The sequence below is a fragment of the Capricornis sumatraensis genome, chromosome 2, assembly GCF_032405125.1.
Source record: "Capricornis sumatraensis isolate serow.1 chromosome 2, serow.2, whole genome shotgun sequence".
NCBI classification, from domain to species: Eukaryota; Metazoa; Chordata; class Mammalia; order Artiodactyla; family Bovidae; genus Capricornis; species Capricornis sumatraensis.
The window spans coordinates 216,195,501-216,218,446 of NC_091070.1; the positions used below are offsets into that span (position 1 = coordinate 216,195,501).

Sequence of the window (22,946 nt, forward strand, 5' to 3'; positions counted from 1 at the left end):
TCGAAACAGGAGTCACGCTTCCGTCCGTCTCGCCTTTCACCCACCCACTCCCCAAAAGGCATGCTCGTCAGGTGTGCCCTGTTGAAAACAGCCTCCAAGTGGAAATCAGTTGCAGCTGCCTTTAGCCCTTTAACCCTTTGCCTGCTAAGATTCCGCAAAAATAATTGATGACTGATTGGCCCATTAACCTTTAAAAAAAAAAAAGTTTGACAGCCCGGACTTGTGTAATGAGGAGGGATTTCTTGTGAAATCAGTCTGATGGCTGAGTTGCTTGCCCCTAAGGAGGCGAAATGAGCCCCACGGGGCCTCGTCTGCATAGAAACTGGACGCAATTAGTGTAATATCCGGTGTTATTAATGTCGTTTGGAATAATTGGGCAGGTTGGTTTCGACAGGTTCATGGTGCTAAAATAGTATTATAGTGGACTTTCCACAGCTAACTGTTAAACACAGAAAGCTGTTTAAATCCCTGTGAGCCTAATCACAGAACTTTATGAAAGCGCTAAGCCCTGGAATGTCACACTGTGAGACAACACCGTTCTTTCTTTTCGGGCTCTGGGTGTGGCGGGCTTTGATTTTTTTTTTTTTTTTTCACGACCAGGGGACCAGGGGGTTGAATTTTCATGATCACCTGTGTATCTAAGGCTGCGAGACAGCCTGTCCCTTAGATGTCGTCAGGAATTTCTACAGGCTGAATTCTATATTTACAAAATGAATTAAATATAAGCCGCTGTAATGGTCACGAAGAGGCGGTTTGTAGTAATGACACGAAAACGCTTGAAACGCAGCCACTGAGAACCAGCCTTCTCATTCTTCACCTTTTTAAATGAGGGTGACGTTGGAGAGGAGTGCTCTTTCTGACTCACTGGCCTCTCACCGCCAATTATTTTTATTTTTATTTTTTTTTATGTGGTTGCAAATACTAAAATAGCATCCCAGAGTCGCTTCAGGGATGTGAGGGGGTCCTTCTGGTCCACTGGTGGTTGGAATAGGGCTGTGTCATCTGATAGAAGTCCTGTTTCAATGTGGGGAGGAGCTTGTGAATGTTCTGTCCACACGGGTGCAGGGGTAATATTTAGTATTTAGGTCCCTAGATCTACTGTTTACTTAATGAGTGTCAGCTGCATGGTATGGAAATACAAGCCAGGAGTAACTCTAGAAGTCTACCACGTGCTGACCTAAGAAGATGCTGACCAGGCAGCAGCGCAGAGGCTCCCATTAGAAACAGATCTTTTCTCCACTGGACTCATCAGGACTGGGTTTGGAAGTGATGGAAATTTAAATGGATTTAGGCAGGGGAAAAAAAAGGGAGGGAGGAGAATGGATTCGCTTGTCCAAACCAATTGTAGGACAGGTGGCTGGAGCCAGCTGCAGGGACCCGGGGACCTGGCAGGCTTTGGGTCCATGCCACTCCTGCTTCCCTCTGCTGGCCAGCAGCGTTCTCACCTGTCCACAGGTAGCGGCCTCGACAGCAGAGGGTCTCCCGCCCGTGGATAACCGTGGGCTGCATCTTGTCAGGTCCCAGGTGAGAAGAAAGGAGTTCTTTTGCCCCGAGCTGGATAAGAGCAGTTGGTTGACGTGTCCCCCACTAGCACAGACCAGAGTGGCCACGAGCATCCCCGGCTCTGACTGTCCTGGTGTCTGTGGGCGCATCACTCCTCCCCGTGTGGACCGATCGCTGGCTCCGGAGCAGGATGTGTAAGAAGATGGCAGCTAGCACGTCCCCAGCTGATGACTGCCACATCCACAGCCACGTGTCCCCAGCACTCTCCAGAGGTGACGAGTTAAAAAGAAATGTGACACTGGGAATTCCCTGGTGGTCCAGCGGTTGAGACTTCGGCCTCCCAAGACGAGGACACAGGTTCGATCCCAGTGTGGGTAGGGGAGAGCTGGGACCCTGCATGCCAAGCAGTGCAGCCCCAAAATTTTAAATATAATAATAATTTTAAAACACGAGAAAAGAGAAATATAACACTAGTGATTAGGAGTTTCTGGGAAAATTACCTTTAAAAGTTCTGATATCAAGAGTGAGGGAAAAATAACAGAAAAATTCACTTGGAAGTAGGGAGACCCCTCCACCTCCCACTGAATACCCTAGGAGGAATTTTTTTTAATGTTTGTTTGTTCTTAAGAAACAAAGCAGTGCTGGCCACCTTGAGAGAAGAAAGTAATCAGAGTAAATGAGATGATGCCGAGGAAGTCCTAGTGTGGTTCCTGACACAAACGTGGAGCCCAGTAGTATTATTTTCATATTTATTATTCCATGCGGTAGATTCACTACAAAGAAACAAGCATCCCTTCATGAAAGTCATATGTAGCATGATTTAAAATGTAACTGTTCTATAATCCTTTTTCTTACTTTTTTTTAAATCTTGGGAGGCAAAGGAAAGTCATAATGCAGATATAATTCAGTTCTGAAAACTCTAACTGTATCTGTAAGTGTTGACACATTATTGTTGTTTAGTCGCTGAGTCGTGTCCAACCCACTTCGACCTCATGGACTGCAGCCCGCCAGGCTCCTCTGTCCATGGGATTTCCCAGGCAAGAACACTGGAGAGGGTTGTTGCCATTTCTTTCTCCGGGGTACCTTCCCGACCCAGGGATTGAACCCACACCTCCTGCATTGGCCGGTGGATTCTTTACCCCTACCCCATCAGGGGAGTCAGCATACTGGGCTTCTGTGGCGGCTCAGCTGGTAAAGAATCCACCTGCAAGGCAGGAGACCTCGGTTCAATCCCTGGGTCGGGAAGATCCCCTGGAGAAGGAATTGGCTACCCACTCCAGTACTCTGGCCTGGAGAATTCCATGGACAGAGGAGCCTGGCGGGCTGCAGTCCACAGGATCGTGAAGAGTTAGACACAACTGAGCAACTTTCAACATATTAACCTCCCTCAAAAAGAAAAACAGCCACATACCAGCAGTATCCAGGGAAACACGAAGCCATCAGCATAAGCTTCGGGTCCATGGATGCTGCTGGCATAGAGTGATTGAAACTAAACTCCGTGCACAGATTTAACCCCTTCCTCAGGAAGTGAGTTCGCTTAGCTGACCGGCTCTGTATAAAGACATCTTCACCAGGGCCTGAAATCCTAAAGAAGGCTGGGCTGCTGCTGCACTGAGATGGCACGGGGTGGTCCATCCCATCCTCCTCCCCGTCTTCTCCATGCTGAGTTGGGCCCCGTCCTCCAGGTCGCCCAGATGTCCACATCCACAGCTCAGCAAGGAGCCCCAGAGCATGGCCCACTGGGGAGAGGCCATCCCAGTAACACAGGCACCACCCAAGGCGTCTTTATTCCAGAGCTGTGGCCTGATCCCCCACGGACAAGACTTAAAGGCACGTCCCCTTGCCTCTCCAGGACGAGGCCAAGCCATTCGGTTAAAACAAGAAAAAATGCCCATAAAAACATCTGGTCAGTGTTTCACTGCCTAGTGAGCTACTCTGGAGTGAAACGCCTTGACCCCAAGTCCCAACTCATACCTGCCTGTGGCTGAGAGCTCAGGGCCCAAGAACACGCTTCATACCCTAGAGACACAACGCGCTCATGGACAGTCACAGCCACTGCCGCTTATGGCTGAGGCTCTCTCGGTCACCCAAGTATTGGGACTGTGGGTTCTGATTCCTGTGTTCATGGTTCATATAATTAACTCTGTGCCTTTCTGGCTTGACAGTCACCCCACTGAATGCCCCCTCTCAAAAGGACACTGTGTCAGATGAATCAAGTTGGGGTGTTTGCACAGTGGGTTCTCAATTATGACGTGAAACGTGGCTTTGCTTTTCAGGATCATCCAGGCATGTTCCTGCGGCTACCTTTCCAATCCCAGCCTTTTCTCATGAGCTGCTGTCAACCAGGCTCGGGCCACGGGACGCCCTGCTTCCGTTTGCTCTTTTGAGCCTTTCTGGTGTTACATTATCACTAGTGGACCACCCAGGGTTTCATCTTCCAGAGACGAGTGAAACCTCTCTGGCCACTCATGCTCTTGAGTTAATTCATCCCCTTAAATGCGGTGTGAGAGCCTCTCTTTCCCACCAGTTACCATGACGACAGGTCCCAAGTCACCCTCCGTAGTGTGACTTTTAGGGAACTGTTTGGCTCATTCACATTTCTTTGTATCTCTCCTTCCCTCCCCTCACAGGTAAAACAAGTGAATTTATAAACAGGTACATCTAAATACGATTTCTGTTAGATCCTTGTATATAGAAATGCAATGAATGCGCCATTATATTGGTCCTCTATCTTGCCCATTTACTAACTGCGAGTATAATTTCTCGTCATTCGTAGATTCCTTGGGGTTTCCTTTAACTGATGTGAGATGACTACTTCTAACATTTCATCCTTAAGAATAATGTTCTTTGGGTTTGCATAGCTACTCTTTGTCCACGGAAAGAGGATTCCCTTCTATTCCTAGTTTGATAAAAGATTTTAGTATTTTAAATTTCCATCTTCTTTGTTAGGGAGTCATACATACTACTTCTTTTCTCATAGAGGTGAACCCTGGGATTTTCTCATGTGTGTCTAATTTACCAAGGTCTAAAGTTAGTCCTTAACTCTCCTGGGTAACAGTGCAAAATCTTAGGGCATTTTCACTCCTGGGTCCCCATCTCCACTTTAATTTCTCTAGAATTGGGTACTTTCCCCAAATTAGACATGATAAGAGAATTAGCATTTGGTATCATTTTTGTTTAGATGTATCTACATATGTATCCGTGCATTTGCTCACCAACCCGTCTGGCTCAAACCTTTGCAGAATCTTCAGAATTCTACAGCTCCTTTCGGGAAGGGCGCTCAGTCATTGGCTCTTTCCGTTTTTATATGAAAATATCTTGATTCCACTCTGGCTCTTGGAAGAGAGTTCTCCCAGCTCTGGATGTCCGGTTGCATCCCAGCCGCCCTTCCCCTTCCGCTTCATGGACCCTCTTGTTCAGCCCCTTCACTGAGCTGTCCTGGGTCTGCTCCACTTGATGCCCAATTTGGGCCCCTTTTGAGGGGCGGGCCTGCAACCTGCTCCTTTTGTGCCAGCGCTTTTCCACACTGCCACAAAGCACCGTCGTCACAGGATCTCTGAACAGTTGCCGGGAGGGAGGGTCACAGACGTGTGAGAAGCTGATGGGGGTCATGGGTCCTCTTGTCCGAGAAGCATGACTGGGGGAGGCCCTAAACCACCTTCACCAGCTGTTCAGAGCAGGATCCACGGACTGAGGCCTCCCCCACCAGCAGGTTAAACTCTGAAAGAGCAGCGATGCTGATGCTGAGTAGAACATGATAGGGTTGCCATCAGAATACATAAAGACTCCGTGAAAAGGCGGCGTGGCTGTTTCTGTGGCAATTGGTGTTTGTCTAGGGAAGCGGTCCCCCAGCCCCGGGTATGGTGTAGCCGATACAGACACGAGCGTTTGGTCCCCACCTGCCTGGGATCAGTGAGGTCGGGTGAGAGGGTCTCTCAGTCACAGGAGTAAGAGCTGCCTCTCTTCTGAGACCAAAGGGGAGGTGGAGAGAGGCCTGCAGGTGCTTCGGAGGCCGAGGGAGCATCCTCGTGTCAGAGGCTGATGGGCTCCCAGTGAAGCAGGGCCTTGAGAAGGGGTGGGGCCCTGAGAAGGGGCGGGGCCAGCCCGGACAGTAGGGATCCCTCGGAGGTCAGAGGTCAGAGGCCATGAGGACACAGGCTGAAGGAGCCAGGCGTGTGGCAGACAGAGGTTTGTCAGATGTGAGCAGAAAGAAAGGCCACGTGTGGGTGTCAGAGGCAACAGACTGGAGCAGCAGCCCGCCAGGTGGGCACTGGGTCATTTGCATTATGGATAACGACCGCCCGCCCGGGAGATGGTGGCACCACGCCGTCCAGCAGCCAGCGATGGGACACTACTGCTTGTCTGAGACGTGGTGCCTGGAAGCCCACGTGCAGACGTCTGCACGGTTCCCTGCAGCTGGCTGTGCGGCCTGCACACGGTGCCTCCTCTGCCTTTTGCTTTGTGTCTGAGGCAGGAGGGTAGATGAGGGCAGAGACGTGCACCAGCGCCATGGGGGGTGTCCCGTGGCCCAGACCCCTGTGGGCCTGAGTTGTGCACATCATTTAGCTGGTGGAAAATGCGCTGAAGAAGATGGGTCGCCCCCATTGTGAGGGTGAGGAAATGTAGAGAACTCGTCCAGACTCCCGCGTGCCAGGTGGCGGGGCAGGAATTTGAACATCGAGGCCCCTCTTCCTGGTCCACGAGGTGCCCCTTCAGATCACCTGGTATTGTGCTCGCTCTTCAGCCTGAGTCTCCCCACCGAAACTAGTCTTCTGCCCTAAAATGACAGGCGCCCTCGAGGCCTCCCTCTTTGCTCTGGTGGTATCTGTGGATCGGGGCCAGGTGCTTATAAAGAAATTAAATTGCACCCTGAGATGAGCAGGGTTCACTTGATTTTCAGCCCGCTGTCAATTTCAGAGCCCAGCACCGACTTATGATATCAAGAACACCAGTTACAATACAATATCCCCGAGTCGCTTCATCTGTGCCCAGCGCAGAGGCGCTGACATCACACGCTGGTTTTCCTTTTTCCTCCTCCCCTGAGCATTGATTGAAACCCAGCTAAGCCACGCTGGCTTTAGGAACCGAATCCGGAGTGTGTGGAGGTGTGCGGGTTCAGATCTCCGCGGCGGGGCGGCCGGTCCTGTGTGTGCCCGCGGCCCCATGCAGGTGTGATTGAACCCGAAGGCCCTTTCATGACCGGGGACTTGGCGGAGGGGCCTCAGTCTCATGAAAGCTAAACTCTTCATCCCCACCACTCTTCTCTGTTTCAGAGCAAGAGGAAAACTTTGAGTTTATCATTGTGTCCCTCACTGGCCAGACGTGGCACTTTGAAGCCACCACATATGAGGAACGAGACGCGTGGGTCCAGGCCATTGAGAGCCAAATCCTCGCCAGCTTGCAGTCGTGCGAGAGCAGCAAGAACAAGGTAAGACCCGGAGCAGCCTCCCCCAGGCCCCCACCCCACCCCTAGAAACCAGGAGCCACTGATCCTGAAAGGGAAACAGACGGGGGCGGGGGCCGGGGTACATCCTGTGAGGCCGAGGTGGCCCGAAACCTTCACATTTTCCAAGCAGAAAGGGAAATGATCAAGGAGATAATGCAACACTGTGTCGATGCGTGTCCTGTATCACATATTAGTGTCTTAGCTCAAGTGCATGGCAGAGTACCCTGTTCTAAATCTTTTTCTCTCTCAAAGTCATCCCAAATGTAAAGTAGCGACCTTTGATTGCAGAGGATAGAATCTTTTGGATCCTCGTGGCTTATGTGTCCATATCCGTTTTTGTTGTTTTTAGGCAGAATACCCTCAGGAAAAGAAGTGCTGGTTTAAAAAGAAGCCCTGTTCCATTCTCACAAACGCCACCCGCCTCCCCCCGCCCCATTCATATCCATGTCAAGTTAGGAAACTGTCCCTTGGTACTGTCTTCGATGAAAAGTGCATGCATGTATATGAGTGTGCAGTGAGTTCAGGGAAGATAAAATATCCGTTTTCTAAATTCCGTTGATAAAGCCTGGTATGTATCTGTATTCAGTTAGAGTCAATTCTTTTGCGTTTGTTTAGCCAGGAGAAATAGGTTTTAACCTGCATTTTCTGGATTAGTGCCCCATACTAGTCCTTATACAAAGGTCATTTTTCTTGTTTCCTTCTTCCAATCAGAGTATTCCTTCAAAAATCATTGTTTTTGTGCTTGGATATTTTAAACCCCTTCTCTGGGACACTAACATCTTAGAGAGCATTTTTATTTTTTTAGACTGTGAACAGCTAGAAACCAGGAGAAAGAGCATGGCCTCTCAACCTGCAATTTCATTTGTAACCATTTAAAGAAATTTCTGCCAATGATTTATGTTCAGCTTTGTCATTAAGAAGGGAGTCTCTCTTTCAGAAAGATGGAGTATCTATTTTTATTACCCTCTTTAACCAGGGTAAACCAGACCACAGTCATTATTATTATAATGTAATTTGCCTCTCTTTTTAAAAGAAGCTTTATACCCACAGTGGGGAGAGCCGGGGCCTTTCACTTCTGAGCACCTTGGCTTTATTCAAGTCATGGCCGCAGATGTGGCTTCTGAAGCAAACTCAGGATGCTTCCGGGTCTTCTGTTAATGGGGACCAAAGGCACGTGTCACCCACAAAGCTCAGGAATCTGGTTTCAGAACAGGAATTGGCTGAACAGACAAAACGCATCTCCAAATTTTGCATAAAATCACAGTATATCAAGTCGGACTCTGAATCCATGCCCGGTGATCAGACTCAGGAAGGTGGAGGACAGCGTTGGCCTCTTCTGTTTCACAGCCTTGCCAGTCTCCTCCCAGCTCCCTGCTCTGTGGACATGGCCAGCATCACCTTTGGGCCTGATGTAAACACCAGCCTTCAGATGCTGCCCTTTCCCTCTCCCTGGACGTGTGCCCTCTCAGTCGGGCACCACTCCTAGGAGGACTTGCTGGGCACAGACAAAGGCAGACTTGTACCCGTTCACCTTGGGCATTTGCTGACCAGGTGTGCAGGTGTACAGCATGGAAATAATATCCACAAGGAACAGCTGGAGGGGAAAAGAATGGGCTGTGAGGTATGCTAGCTGCCCGGGGATAATCAGTTGGTGGCAATCCAAGAGATTATAAAGGTAGACAGAGGCAGTCACACACTCATACACACACACACACACACACACACACACGCCAACAGAAACTGTACAACACACTTTGAATATTTGGGCATCTAAGCAAAGGGTTTTATTCCCTTTATATTTATTTACATTTATTCCCATAATACAGAATGATGTATTATGCTACTCTGATGGTAGCAATTATTAAATTGTAGTTTGTGATTAAGTGGTCAGCTATCAATTATTTAACTGCAAACAATTTGACATAACAATGCTTCAATTTATGAATAATTTTTACACAAACATCAAGCTTATTCCAAGTGTCCTCTGGAATTTATTTGGCTTTGACCATTGTATTAAATGTATCCATCACGAGCCTTAAAATCCTTAAAAGGTACATCCTTTTACCGGCCACCTCTATTTTGAAAAATTCATCTTTAGTAAATGATCATGAATTTGTGTAAAGTTGTGGCAGGAAACATGTGCCTCACAGCACTCTTGATAGTAGAGGAAAGCTGGGGACAGCCTAAATTCCCATCAAAGAAAGCTTCATAAATAAGCCATCATAAGTGGAATATTACGCAGTCGTTTAAAATGATGCCAGAGTTATTATGACACTTTCTCTAAGAAGTCTTGGTGCCGAAAGACTGAAAATCAGTAACATAGGTAATAGCTACCTTCCGAAATCAAATTCTAAAATATAAAAAATAAAACTTCTGGATATTCATCACATCAATAAATAAATGAATTAAAATGATGCCAGAGGTTACATGATGCCATTGAGAGATGATGCTATGACATTAGACAGATTCCAAAGTAACATATACTGTGCTGGCTTTTTTTTTTTTTTAAAGCACTTCTGTTTCTATACATGTGCTTTTTTCAAAAAAAATAGCCTAGAAGAATAGATATCAAAATATTAATAAAACCTAACGATGATAGTTTATCATTTTATGTTGTTCTTTTCCCCTCTGTACTTTGTGACTTTCTCAGAAAAGACGATGAAGGTTTGTGTTGAAGCATAAGTGCCCCCAGCCACCCACACAGTCCCCTCCCCCCACTGCACAGTGGCCTTGCTGCTGTGACAACTGGCCGAACGGGAAATGGGAAGTGAGTCCCCGAGGCGCAGAGTGTGAAGGGGGCGTGGTCTCCTGACGAGGAACCACCAGGCATGTCTTGGGCACCAAGTCTCTCATCCGTGGCGTCTCACCACGTGCTCCTGATGGGCGTTTCATCAGCTGGGCTCCATCCCAGAGACATCTAGTGTGCTGGGCTCAGCTGCTCCATTGTGTCTGACTCTTTGCAGCCCCGTGGACTGTAGCCCGCCAGGCTCCTCTGTCCGTGGATCTCCCAGGCAGGAATCCTGCAGTGGGTTGCCACTTCCTCCTCCAGGGGATCTTCCCGACCCAGGGACCGAAATCCCACATCTCTTGCATCTCCTGCGTTGGCGAGCAGGTTCTTTCCCACTAGCACCACCTGGGAAGCCCAAAGACATCTAGAGAGGAGACCCGTTTTGGAGCCTGACCTCGTGTTGTGTTTGCTCACGATCCACCGCTGATTCCCGGGTGTTATTTAGCAGTCATGGACACTTACGTCAGGGGTCTCACGTCTTCCGTTTATACGTCTCCCTCTGTGCCCAGTCCCGGCTGACCAGCCAGAGTGAGGCCATGGCCTTGCAGTCGATACGGAACATCCGCGGGAACTCCCACTGCGTGGACTGCGAGACCCAGAGTGAGTATGCGCAAGGGCGGGGGGCTTCGCCCTGGACAGAGGGAGGCGGGCTGGGCGGACGCAGCCCCCGCAGACGCTGGTCTGTCATCTGCTATGGAAGGTGTATTGCATGAATTAATGGCACGGAAGGCCTTGGCATGCTTTTGTTTGGACTTTAACACAGTGCCCTTAGCACAGAAGCCTCTCTGATGGCACCATAAGTATTTCTGTCTCTCTCTCTTTTTTTTTAATTAGATGAAGTATAGTTGATTTACAGTGTTGTGTTAATTTCTGCCATATAGCAAAGTGACTCAGTTGTCCCTATGCGTATGCTTCTTTGTATTCATTTCCATTCTGGCTTCTCACGAGGCCTGCTTATGCCTCTTGGCAACCCCATGAGCCACAATCACACCACGAGTGCTGGGGTTCGGTCAGCTGCCCAGATGCTGCGCCGTGTCCAGCACCCAGGGGACACGCTGTGCAGACTTGGTGCAGAAGGTGGGCCGGGCTGCAGCAGGCGGGGAGGGAGTCGCTGGGAGCCAGGGCGGCGGCAGGACGCACGGCTGAGCAGCTCTGGCTTGTTCAGGGAGAGGGCAGCTGCTGCTCAGGTAGGATTTGGGTGACTTCACAGGAAGAACTCGGGACTGTCACACATCAAAGAGAAGGGGAGAGCCCGCCTGGTAGAGAGCCCACGCCAGCCGGCGGGGCAGCTAAGAGCAGGACAGTGAGGCCAAGCCTGTGGCCTCCAGGAGACAGAAGAGGTCTCTTCTGCTCGTTCCTGGAGGGACTTTTCTAAAGCGTCTTCTTTTGTTTGAATTTTTAACTTGTACTTTCAAGCCGCGTCATGCCATGAAGTTAGAGAGAAGTCATCACACGAAGTGTGTTTTTGTCAGAGGTCTTTAAAAGCACAAACTCTGATTACTCTCAGAACCTCCATTAGGAGACATGTCCGTGACGGTTTCCACCACCATCTGGAAGACCCCTTTAAAGGGAATATTCCATGGCTCACGGGCTTCACGGTGTGTGGCCAATTGGAGGGCGAGAGAGTTTTCTGGGAGTGGGCCAGGCGGGCGAGTGCCCAGGCTGGGGACGGGGGGTGGGAAGGAGAGACTGGTTCAGGGGAGGCTCCGGGGCCAGTTGGTTTAGAGTGAGGCCACATTTGACAAGTGTAGAGAGAAAAGCGATCCTAAGCTTCCACTTCTTAAACACGTTATCTCTCAGGCAATCCTGAGAGATATCAGGATTGATATCTCTCAATGATATCAAGATACCACTTCTTAAACATGTTCTCTCTCAGTGCCAATCCTGCCAGGCACTGTCTCTTAATTCTTGTGACTGTAATAGTTGGTGCTATAGTGGGTCCCACTCCCAAAGGGACAGGAACAATCCAAAGAGTCAAGTTAGACATCCCAGGTCACCAAAGAGCTGGTCACGGAGCAGGATTTAATCTAAGCTGTTAGGTCAACCTGCTTTGTTTTCTCAGAAGACAAGGGGAAGGCTGAGGGACTGAGGTCAGGGACATGAGCAATGACACAGTGGCAAAGCCGTTTGGTTTTTTATGTGTCATCATTATTGTTATTTTTGCAGGCATTTGCTTCTTTTCCCCCACCAAGACCATCTCTGAAGTCACAGACCCCTCTTCTCTTGTGTCCCCCCCCGCCCCACCACCACATGGTCCCCACCCCCTTCCTGCCTTGCTATGTTGAATATTAAATAAATAGCTGGCTGATTTCTGTTGAATTAACATAAAGTCCCTCCCAGTCATTTGCCATTTATAGAATGATTCCAGATAAATATGATGTCAGTTACCTGGTTTTTTTTTTTGGTGACTCTTCAAGTCTACCTGGAGTAAGGTATTGATTATTCCTGGATGATTTAAGCCTTATTTGCTTCTGTCAGTGGTGAAAGCCATTGACCGTCAAGGTCAGCCCCATCTTTGGGAATCAGCTGGTGATTCTAGCACGAGGCTGGCCCTGGGCCTGGGTCCTCAGCTGTTGATTCTAGCATGAGGCCGGCCCTGGGCCTGAGTCCTCAGTCTCCTGACCAGTCCCGCCGGTTCCACACCAGGCGCCCCAGGGCTGTTCCCTGGACTCATGTGATGTTCATGGTGCCGTGTTGCAGCCCAAAGCCTGTTCCGATTTGTTCTGTGAGTCAGGGTTGACGGTGCTGAGCAGGAACCTAACCAACTTGCCAGCAGTGAAGGATGGAGAAATGGGAACTGCTTGGTTGGTTGCCCCTCAATAAGATCACTGAGAGTCAGACGTTCTCATTGTGGTGAGCCTCTCTTTCATCTTTGAAGTTTGCGAGCACACCCACCATGCCACTAAGAACGTTGATGTGCCCCGGGTGCAAGAGATTACCGGGGACACTGTAGCTTTGGGAATGACCAGCTGTCCCTCTCTTTCCTTCTCTTTCCCTGCGTCAGCAGCCATCCACAAGAGACACCAAGCCATGCCTCATTCCATTTCCCTGTGTGTCTGCTTGCTCAAGGGGTTTGCCCACTGTGTGTGTTAGTCATTCAGTCATGACTAACTCTCTGCGACCCCTGGACTGTAGCCCACGAAGCTCCTCTGTCCATGGGATTTCCCAGACAAGAATATTGGAGCAGGTTGCCATTCCCTTCTCCAGGGGATCTTCCCGACCCAGGGGCCGAACCTGGGTCTTCTGCCTTGTAGGCAGATTCTTTGCTGCCTGAGCCACCAGGGAAATCTGCGGAAGTACCCAAACGTGCGTTTTTTTCTCTCCAAACCCATGCTTTCAGTTGTTTATTGTGTGGGAAATTCTAAGGCCTTGGCCAAAGCCTTAGATGTTTGAAAGTTGCTGCCATCATGTCAGACCTTCTGAGACGCCTAAGACAGTTCCAAGTGGTGTCCAAGGGAGCATGTTTAAGGCCCTGACTCGGAGGAGGGACTGCTGGAGTGGGAAGTCTGGCTAGCCGTTTCGCTCTTGAGATCCAAGGGCCTTGGGAGTGAGTGATTGCGGTCCAGTTGCATCTGGCGTCCCCTTCCTCCGCCTGCAGATCCCAACTGGGCCAGTCTGAACTTGGGAGCCCTCATGTGTATCGAGTGCTCAGGGATCCACCGGAATCTCGGCACCCACCTCTCTCGAGTCCGGTCTCTGGACCTCGACGACTGGCCTATTGAGCTCATCAAGGTGATGTCGTCCATCGGGAACGAGCTGGCCAACAGCGTCTGGGAGGAGAGCACCCAGGGGCGGACGAAGCCCTCGCTGGACTCCACAAGGTAGGGGTGCGGGGAGGCGGGTGCTCACGCGGCCTTCTGCTCAACAAAACTGGGAGTGACCTTAGCGACAGCCACCGCGAGAACTGCCCCGGGCACCCGTGGGAAGGCTGATAACCCAGCCAAAATGTCTGTGTTTAAAATTGGTCTTCCACAGACGTGGATAATTCAAACTCCTTAATTTTTCATGTTTGTTTTTACACTTTGGGGATTCCTCTCCCTCTCTTAGAGACGTGTTAAGCTTCTAACCTGATGAATATATCACTTTAATTAATACATTTCTAGTAAGCATAAGCTGTGCTGTTAACACTAATTATGGAATTTGGGATTCTTTTGATTTTGTTATTCTTATGTCTTTGATAAGCATCTATTCCATTGGCTCCACTCCCCTCTGACCTCCCACTAAGTGAGTTGATAGTAACCAAACATATTTTATTTTCTAAACTGTATTCCTAGCACATTTAATCAACCAAGTTTGGCGTACGTAACGTGTGGTGGCTGCTCATTAGTGTTAATTGTTACCCAGTGTAAAAAACGCATTTATTTTGAGCCCATTCTGTCTCTCATTTTTCATTTACAGCAATTATAAGCCGTTTTTGAGTACACATGCATATTTAATGCACCTAAGAGGTGATAAAATGGCGCGTCTTCTGAGAAAGCCTCTTTCACGGAGGCAGGGTGGACCGTCCCGTCTCTGAGGCTGTTCTGAGTAGGCACGTTGTGGCGTCTGAAGCGGAGGTGTGGTGGGTGGGCGCAGCCTTCACGCCTCAGGTGTGTGCACGGTGGAGGGGGAGGCTGGGTCTCCCAGTGCCAGCGCTGAGGTGTTTTGCCAGTGATCAGACAAGGAAACCTGGGTGTCCGTCTGTGGGTGGGCCCCACGCGAGGGGTAAGAAGTCGGTTTCTGTCAATAAGCAGCAATGGTGTGGCAGGTTGGTGGGCTTCATCAACACTGGAAAATGAATTTGGGGGGCCCCCTTCGGTTCACTTGCGAGAATGAAGCTGGTGTCATTCACTCTACTCTCCGTATTAGACGCTCTGTGGAAAGGGGGTGGGGGACTGGAAGGTGCGTGGCGTCTCTCTGCTTAAAACCTCTCAGCTCGGCGCTACGAGCTCTTACAGAAGTTACGTCGTGTAATATGCCATGTGGGCGACGGTCCTACAAACTGAAGACATGATGCACTTCTACAGTTTTTAAATTTTGATATAACGCTAATATGGAAATCTGCTGGCTCATCCACTAGGGCCATTCTTCAAAGATTAGTTCATGTTTTAATATGTATTTTTCCATACATGTAGTTTCCCTAGAGGGTAGTTAATCTGAAAAAGAAAAGTGATCGAAAATTGGATTGAGCTTAATGTGTGAATGCAGAAAACACTGAAGTAAGCTGGGAAAAGATTAGTTTATACATCACTGTTTGTATGTGAAAGGAGCATGTGTGCTACTTTTAATACCATGAATTAGAAGAGTTTGTTTTTCCATCTGTCATAACTAGAAACTGTTTAGAATGATTAGAAACAGAGATGTAGATTACGTGTTTAACTGGGAAATATTTTGTAATAGTTTCATCTTCATAAGTGAAGACTGTGTGTAAGAGTATTTTGTTACTCTGTCTTGAGGGTTGTAATTAAGTTCCTGAGTGCGTGACTTCCCCTTCTGTGCAGGATTATATATATTGTATCTTTACAGTTTACAGACATTTGAGTCTTCCTTTCTCACAGGTGGGGTCGTTGTCGTGAACTTCCTATGGTGAGGATGGTATGCTTATGTGGTCTTGCCCAACATAACTTTGGACTTTCTAAATTCTGTTCAACTCTTAAGAAGATAAAACATGTCTGAGAATTGACTGTGCCTTTGGTCATTCTCCCAGGGAGTTGTAGTTTTAATTAAACTCAGCAAATATTCATCAAGTGCCTCCTCATAAAACAGAAGTGGTCGCCAGGTGATGACTTTAGGTCTGCAGTGATGGGTGTGTGTGTTCAGAGCCCGCCAAAGATGCCAGGACGTGGCATTCAGAGACAGGAGGGGTCTGTGGTCTCAGGGAAGTTCAGGAGAAATGTCTTCTGAGCTGGACTTGGAACCATGGGGTGGTTCTCCAGCCCTAGGGGTGTGGGGAGCATGTGGTGGAGGCTTAGGCAAAGACAGGAAGGCAAAAGGAAGCCTGGGGAGGCCCTGGGGAGGTGGAGCCGTGAGTACAATGGGGAAGGGCAAGGCCATGATGGAGCAAAGACCTCGTGAGTCGGGGCAGTGCTTTAACAGCGATTCTGAGGGTGGGTGGGCTTTCCTGGTGGCTCAGCTGGTAAAGAATCCACCTGCAAGGCAGGAGACCTGGGTTCAATCCCTATTTTGGGAAGATTCCCCTGGAAAAGGGAATGGCTACCCACTCCAGTATTCTGGCCTGGAGAATTCCATGGACTGTATAGTCCATGGGGTCGCAAAGAGTCGGACATGACTGAGCAGGTTTCACTCTCACTGGGGGGGTGGGCAGAGGGTGCGCTGTTGGGGCTATTTAAGTGTTCATGGCTGTCCTCCCTGTTCCCGGGAGGACCAGAGGCAGCCAGCAGCATCATAGGAAGAAACGGAGACAGGCGAGGAGACCAGTCTGAAGGCGGTGGTCCTGGCAGAGCAGATGGAGAGCCTCAGATACTCAGAAACAACTCAACATAATTGCATCATGAAAACCCAGACCCCCACCTCCTCCACTACCTCCTGCAGTTTCTTCAAACAGAAAGAAACACTAAAAAGTTTGCCCTGGAATGTCCACGTGGAATTCCACCTACGATGTGAGAAATGATGCCTGGCCTGGTCCCTGCCTCCCCAAGACCAGGAGAGATATGCCCCCCACCCACCCCATCTTGCTGTCTCTGCAGAAGCGGTGCTCACTAGCGCAAACAGCTGGAGGGCTTGTTAATGTGGCCCTAAGGTAATACTAAAAAGAAATATTTTAATAAATTTTTATCTCCATCTGAGGAAAAGCCAAGTGCAATATATCCAGTCTAATTCTTTGAAAAGGGGCCCAGCTGTTTTCCCGAGAAGCTCCGTCCATTCTGTCTTGTTCAGAAGATTCATTCTGACAGTGGCATATAATTAGAAATGTGCTGTCCCTCCCCCAGCACGCACGCATGCACGCGCGCACACACGCATGCACGTGCACACACATGCATGCACACGCGCATGCACACACGCATGCACGCACGCATGCACGCACACACACGCATGCACGCACACACACACACTCAGGAGCATGGAGGAGTAGAGCACAGCAGATCCTTCAAACACACACACACTCAGGACCGTGGGGAAGTAGACCCTGGCAGATCCTTCTCCAAAAAAAAAACCTGAAACCACCTTGCACGGTGTCACCCAGACATGCAGGTGACACAGGACACAGGGAAGCGGGGTCCTCTGGCCAGCTGTCTGTCCTCTGCACCCTGATTAGGGCAGCTTCGGACGGCTCATAATTGGTTCCAGCGATTCTCAGCTGCCCCAAGAACTGCCGTTCAAACTTGAACAGCACAGAGATCAATCGAAGCTGACGGCGGCAAAGCCGTATTGACTTCCCATTCCTAAACCAGGGGATCATTAGTCAAGAAAAGCATCTTTTAATTATTCCCAGGAAGAAAAAAAAAATCTTTTTTTGGATGGATTCTGCAACAACTGCCATTTTTTTTCCCCGGTGCATTCGATATTAAATTTATCGTCGTGGGAGGGGAGAGGGGGCCCTTCATCCCGCTCTGTGATGGAGGTTTAATTTGGAGAAAGGAGCCAGTTAGAGATCGATGTGGTAACAATTAACTACATCTGGGGTGGAATCAGAATTCCCCTCTAATTGCTATTGATACCATTTAAGCACACACTTAAAATATTGATTGTGAATGGGGCTGCAGAGGTAGAGGCGAGGTGGGAACAGAGAGAAGCAGCGTTAGGGGCTTACGGGAGGGCAGCCTGCTGTCTGCAGGCCGGTCAGCACCTGAGTGTGTGGTCGCCCCTGACAGTACATTGTCATGTGGACGCCTGCAGGGCCTGGAGCAGCCAGGCAGGGCTCCAGTCCCCGTGTCAGGACACGATTCGGAGGTAAAGACATTAAAACAGTCATGTGCGTCTTTCTGGAGTGAATGAGTGAGACAGAAAACTGCCTAGCTTGGAATACAGGGCATCTTGTAGCCTCAGAGCCTTGGAACCCCTTGTGTGTTTGTGAGCAAAATGCTCAGCACACGATGAAGCCGTCTCCACAAGCCTCTGTGTGCACCCTGTCACGCTCAGCCCCGTGCTGGTGTTCTCGGGGGCCGGTCTGCATCACTTAAGGCAGATCCTTCTTCTTGATCCCATCCCCCTTGCACTTAGAAGCTTTTTCGATTGACTTGCAGGGGAAAGAATGTCCTACCAGGACCGATCAGAGCCCTCCGCAGCCGCATTCCTCTTGGCAGCAGCTGAACTCTGCTGGACTGAGCGGCTCTCTCTTCATCTCCCATCTTCGTATCTCCAGGTGGCGGGCTTTGGCCAAAGCCCGGGAGGGTGTGCAGGGACCAGTTGCTATTTGCATTTCACGGCAGGTAGCCTGTTTACAAGGCGCTTTGGGGGCCTGCCGATTTGGTCTAGGAAATCAAAGGAACCTGGAAGTGGAGAGCTTGCATTTTCAACTCCATGAAAGAGCCCTTGGGAAAAGCTCTGAGCCCAACTGAAATCATCCGCCATCTCTTTGATCCCACTCGGAAGGGACCCCAGCTTGCAGATGGGTGTGCATTCCCTTCCCTCTCCAAGCATCCTTTCTCTGGGTTCCATCATTTATCAGTTCACCTGCGCCCCTAGGCGCCCCTCTTGTCTTTAACCTCTAAAATCCCTGTCAGTCCGAGAGGAGGACGTGGGGCTGGACGTTAGGAATCTGCGTGGGAGAGACTGACGGGCCGCACACTCGCGGGCCGAGCGGGTCCGTCCACCCGGTGATCCGAGTTCCGTGTCCTTTTGATTTCCGAACGCCACTTTCATCTTATTTATGCACATGGAGATATTGATAAAGGGGAAATGTATCCAAACTGAAAATAATTGGATCCCCACCGCTCCCTCCGAGATATTAAAAGCAGCTCCACTTGGCCACGTCTCTGTCTCGTTAGGTTTGATCGTTAAGATCACAATATCGTAATCTCGGGCTCAAATTTCTGGCATAAAGATGCACTGATCCAAATGCACCCTCGGGGAGCGTGTGGACCCACGCGGCCCCAGGATTGTCTCATCTTATTATTTTTCCACAGCTCTTGGCCCCGCTGAGGTCGGTGTTTTTTCTCTTTTGAGTGCTCCTCTATGCTTGACACCTTTTCCTATTTTCTTTCCTTAAAAAAAAAAAAAAAGGAAAAAGAAAATGGGCAGGGGGAGAAACATGGGGGGGGATAAAAAAAGGACTTTGCCGTGATGACCAGAACCCATCTGCAGTTGGGTGACATCTGCTCCCCACATGTCACTTCCCTCATTAACAAGCAATTGAATTAATTAAATGCTACTCAGAACACGCATAACAAGCTACCGGCAGTGTCCAAATTAGCACTGATAATCAAGGATGATTTCCTTTATTATCCTGCTAAGTGGTGTGCAGACTCTGATCTCCCTGTCTGCCCTCATCTATTTACATACCCCCAGCCTCTGCCTTGGAAGCGGAGGTTATCTTACCTAGTTAATTTGCCACGATCACCGGGCATGGCGGATTGATGCCCTGCCTCTGCCGCCAGAGCTGCCGCGTGCAGGGGTGGGGGGAGGGCACCCTCTCCCCCCTCCCCGCCTGCCCTCCCCCCAGCCCAGCCTTTGTATCTCAAGCTCACTGATAAATTAAAGGCCACCCCTGTGGTCTCTCAAGTGAGTAATAGAGGCAGAAATTTCATTTTGCAACTGGCTGATTTAATGATCCAAAGGGTAATTAATGGCCTGATTATCTTAATGTTAAATATGTCCGGCAGCAATTACTGTGACCTCCCGCTTGTCAAGGTCCGGGCTGTGCTCTTCTTTCAATTAAGTTCTCTGGGGCTTAATGGTATGAATAAACTCCTCTGATTCTGTCATCCCAGACGGACGCAGAGGGTTCAGAGAGCTGGGGGCTCCTCGGGAGTTTTAATCAGCCCCGTCTTCGACTCTGGCGATCAGAGTTAACAATTATCCCAAGGACAGCCTCACTTCTCTTCTTCCCCATGCAGGACCAACCCCCCACCCCTCCCCTCCCCACCCCACCCAACCCGCCCTTTCGTGTTGTTGTTTTATTTTATTTATTTTCTCTTATGTGTTTCCGCGCTCGGAGGGCAGAATTCTGTTTGCGGAGGGAGCCACTGTGCTCCGGCAGGCTCGTCTCTTCCAATATAAATTATCATGTGAGCGCTGTGGTTTTTCTGTTTGACAGGCTTAATTAATTGGCAGGAGCCCCCGAAAATGACAGTGCCACTAATTGCAACTCCGGGTGCATTTCTGTCATCACGGCGTGCCTGTCAGCGGGCATGCCCTGGCCCCAGCCTCCGGAGCAGGGGGGCCCGCCCTCCCAGCCTCAGGTCCAGGCAGGGACAGCATCCTGAGCATGTGGGGACAACTGGCCGGCTTCGAGGAACCTTGGGTTTGCAGGCATGCCATACCCCGCACAGGAGTGACATTTACTGCCTATGAAGTTTACACGTCCGTGGCTCTGCAAACCCAGCAGCTGCTCGGGGGACCTAGTGTTTGACTTCAGATATTTTAGTGACTTCTCGGAGCAGGGCAGCTTGGAATCAGACCCCAGAGCTGTAACTCAGAGACTCTCCTTGACTGGACGGTCCTCATTAGCATGTTGCTAAATAAGCTAGGGTTTCCCTGAGCTCTGCACCCAGATCAGAAATATTCCACTGTAAGTATTAAGCTTTCAGGGAAGTGTACAAGTGAGAAGTGCATTAACACTGCCTCAAAAATAATACCTGAAGATTACAGTTGACAACAGACAAGAGACGTTCCTCCGGTAAACTGTAGGCAGGGAGCGTGGAGGGAATCCACGCATTGGCAGCACGCTCTGATTAAGCTCTCTGGATAGACCGGCCCTAATTATAAGAAAGGCGGATCTAACAAGGTTCTCCATTAGGTTAAGTAAAGTGGGAGCCACGTCTTGCAGCATAACTCTACCGTCATCTGCCTTTGAAGCAGGCGGTCGAAACAGTGCTGTCGGTTTATCACGTCTGCCTGCTGCACGCGAACCCGTCTTTTATTTGATCCTGCGGGAACCAAATGTGGGGGAGCCAGCTTTGCCGTCTTGGGTTGAAAATCACTCTCCTTTGCTTTCTGAAATGTAGCCGTGGAGACAATCAAGGAATTTCTTCCTGTTTAAGGGTTGTTACTGTCACTGGTAAAGCTGAAAATGCAGTCATCTTCTCACATCCGTTTCTGTAGGGGCCCTGACCACTTCCGAGCCCGCGTCCGTTTGTGATCGTAGATGGAGCAATGTGACGTGCAGATGAACCATCAGGCTTGAGTTACGTATCATGAGAGACATTCTAAGCGGATGCCTAGAAATAGTCTACAACAACTGCCTGTGTTTTGATTCCTCCACAGCAGAGAATTTTCCAGAGGGTCTTTCCTCTCAGTGATGTTTGGATCATTTGGCAGCAGAAACTTTCTTTCTTCTGAGCGAGGTTCTGCTTTCTTCTTCCTCATAATGAGAAAGAGGCCAAAGCAAATAAACCTGGCCCAGAGCTCACAGTGTGCATTGCTAAGTCGCTTCAGACCCATCTGACTCTTTGTGACCCCATGGACCATAGTCCACCAGGCTCCTCTGTCCATGGGATTCTCCAGGAAAGAATACTGGAGTGGGTTGCCTTGCCCTCCTCCAGGGCATCTTCCCAGCCCTGTGTCTCTTGTGTCCCCTGCATTCACAGGCGGGTTCTTTACCACCAGCGCCACCTGGGAGGCCCAGCTCACAGGGGATGGGGCACTTTTTCTGAGCACAGGCCATCCTGCACATCGGATGACCCCCCCCCCCCCTTTCCCAGGTGGAGAGACTGTGAAGTTAGGGTCCTGGAGCCATTTATCTCAGGTCACCCAAGCCTCAGGGACAGGTCATTTGAACTCAGGACCCGGCTTCTGACGCCCGCCCTGGTCCTCCAGCTGCTCCTGTGCTTTTCATGCTCAGCATCACGTGGCCACATCCGCCAGCCCGTTGTGGCGTCCAGAGGTCCCACTGTGTTTACACGTACCCATTCCCTCTCCCCCGCTCAGCCCCAGCTCATGCTCCTACCAGCCTGTGTCTGCCTTTAGATATTATTACTGTAAATTTATTATGTATAGTAATGTAACTGTAATATGTTTCCACTTATAAAACCTCGTAGCCTCATTCATGGTAACTTGAGGATAGTAAAGCATCATTCATTCTAGTTTGCATTCCTATGGCAGACCTGATTGTTTTAAGTTACTCAGTCATGATTCTGAAGTTTTAATTTTCTGATGTCAGTGCTAATCCTGAGAGCTTCTGTGGAAAACAGTGCTGAATGAAAAAATTTTTTAAAAGAGTGCTGATGCCTAACCAGATGGATGAACGCATGTAGTCAGAGGGTTCAGATTCTCCCATAACCACATCCTTCTCCTGCCTGAACCCCTGACCCAACAGTGTCTGTTGAAAACATTCAGCTTATTTTCCCAAAAGCCTCACAACCATAGTTTTTGTTATCTGCATGATGAAATGTGGAACTGGACCAGAGGATAGTTCTGGTTCCACAGGCAGCATCAGCTATGATTGTGATTTTTTTAAAACCAAGCATTTTCTCATTTTTAAGATGAAACTAGTCATTAATCCGCCCACGTAATCATGCGATTTAATGCTAAAAGCAAATCATATTTAGGAAGTTTCCTGGGCCCTTTTGTCTGGAAATCCCAGTCAGCTTTGTGCCTGGGTCCTGCGTGCTGCTGGGGAGAGAGGCAGGTGACCCTTGCCCGCTCAGGTGCTGGGGAGGGTCTGCTGATGTAAAGGGCGTGGTCCGTGTTGATTTTGCTTTGTATCTGCAGAGTGGTTTATTGCAGCGTCAGCAGAGCGCATTCCTGGGCCCCATTCCAAACGTGTCCCTGTGGCGGGGCCCAGTGATAAGTTTTAGCTCTCTAGGTGATTCCTGTGCACATTAAAATTTGAGAACACTGGTCTCCACCAGGCAGTATAAACAAATGCCCACAGCCTGTGTGGGGTCTCTCTCCCAGCCTTAGCCCAAGACCCCTCATATCTGAAGACCCAGGTTATCAGTCTTCTTTCTTTACCAGACTCTAATTGGGCCCGGCATATCCAGTATGCCATCCCAAAGACACTATATCTCTATGTCTGCCCTAGTACAAAAGGATTATATACTATGATCGAATGTCATTTTCCCCAGGAATGCAAGGTTGGTTCAGTCAAAAGTGAGGCAGTGTAATAGT

At 49.4% G+C, this 22,946-nt stretch overlaps 1 protein-coding gene across 2 annotated transcripts in view; it reads left to right on the plus strand.

The window, feature by feature from the left end:
• The window catches only part of AGAP1 (ArfGAP with GTPase domain, ankyrin repeat and PH domain 1), a 566,367-nt gene that overhangs the window by 494,643 nt on the left and 48,778 nt on the right, over positions 1-22,946 (plus strand). For both annotated transcript variants that reach the window (XM_068962986.1, XM_068962992.1), the window contains 3 exons: positions 6,777-6,931; positions 10,247-10,337; positions 13,336-13,558. In XM_068962986.1, coding sequence (XP_068819087.1) covers positions 6,777-6,931; positions 10,247-10,337; positions 13,336-13,558 — 469 coding nt within the window. The remainder of the gene's footprint in view (positions 1-6,776; positions 6,932-10,246; positions 10,338-13,335; positions 13,559-22,946) is intronic.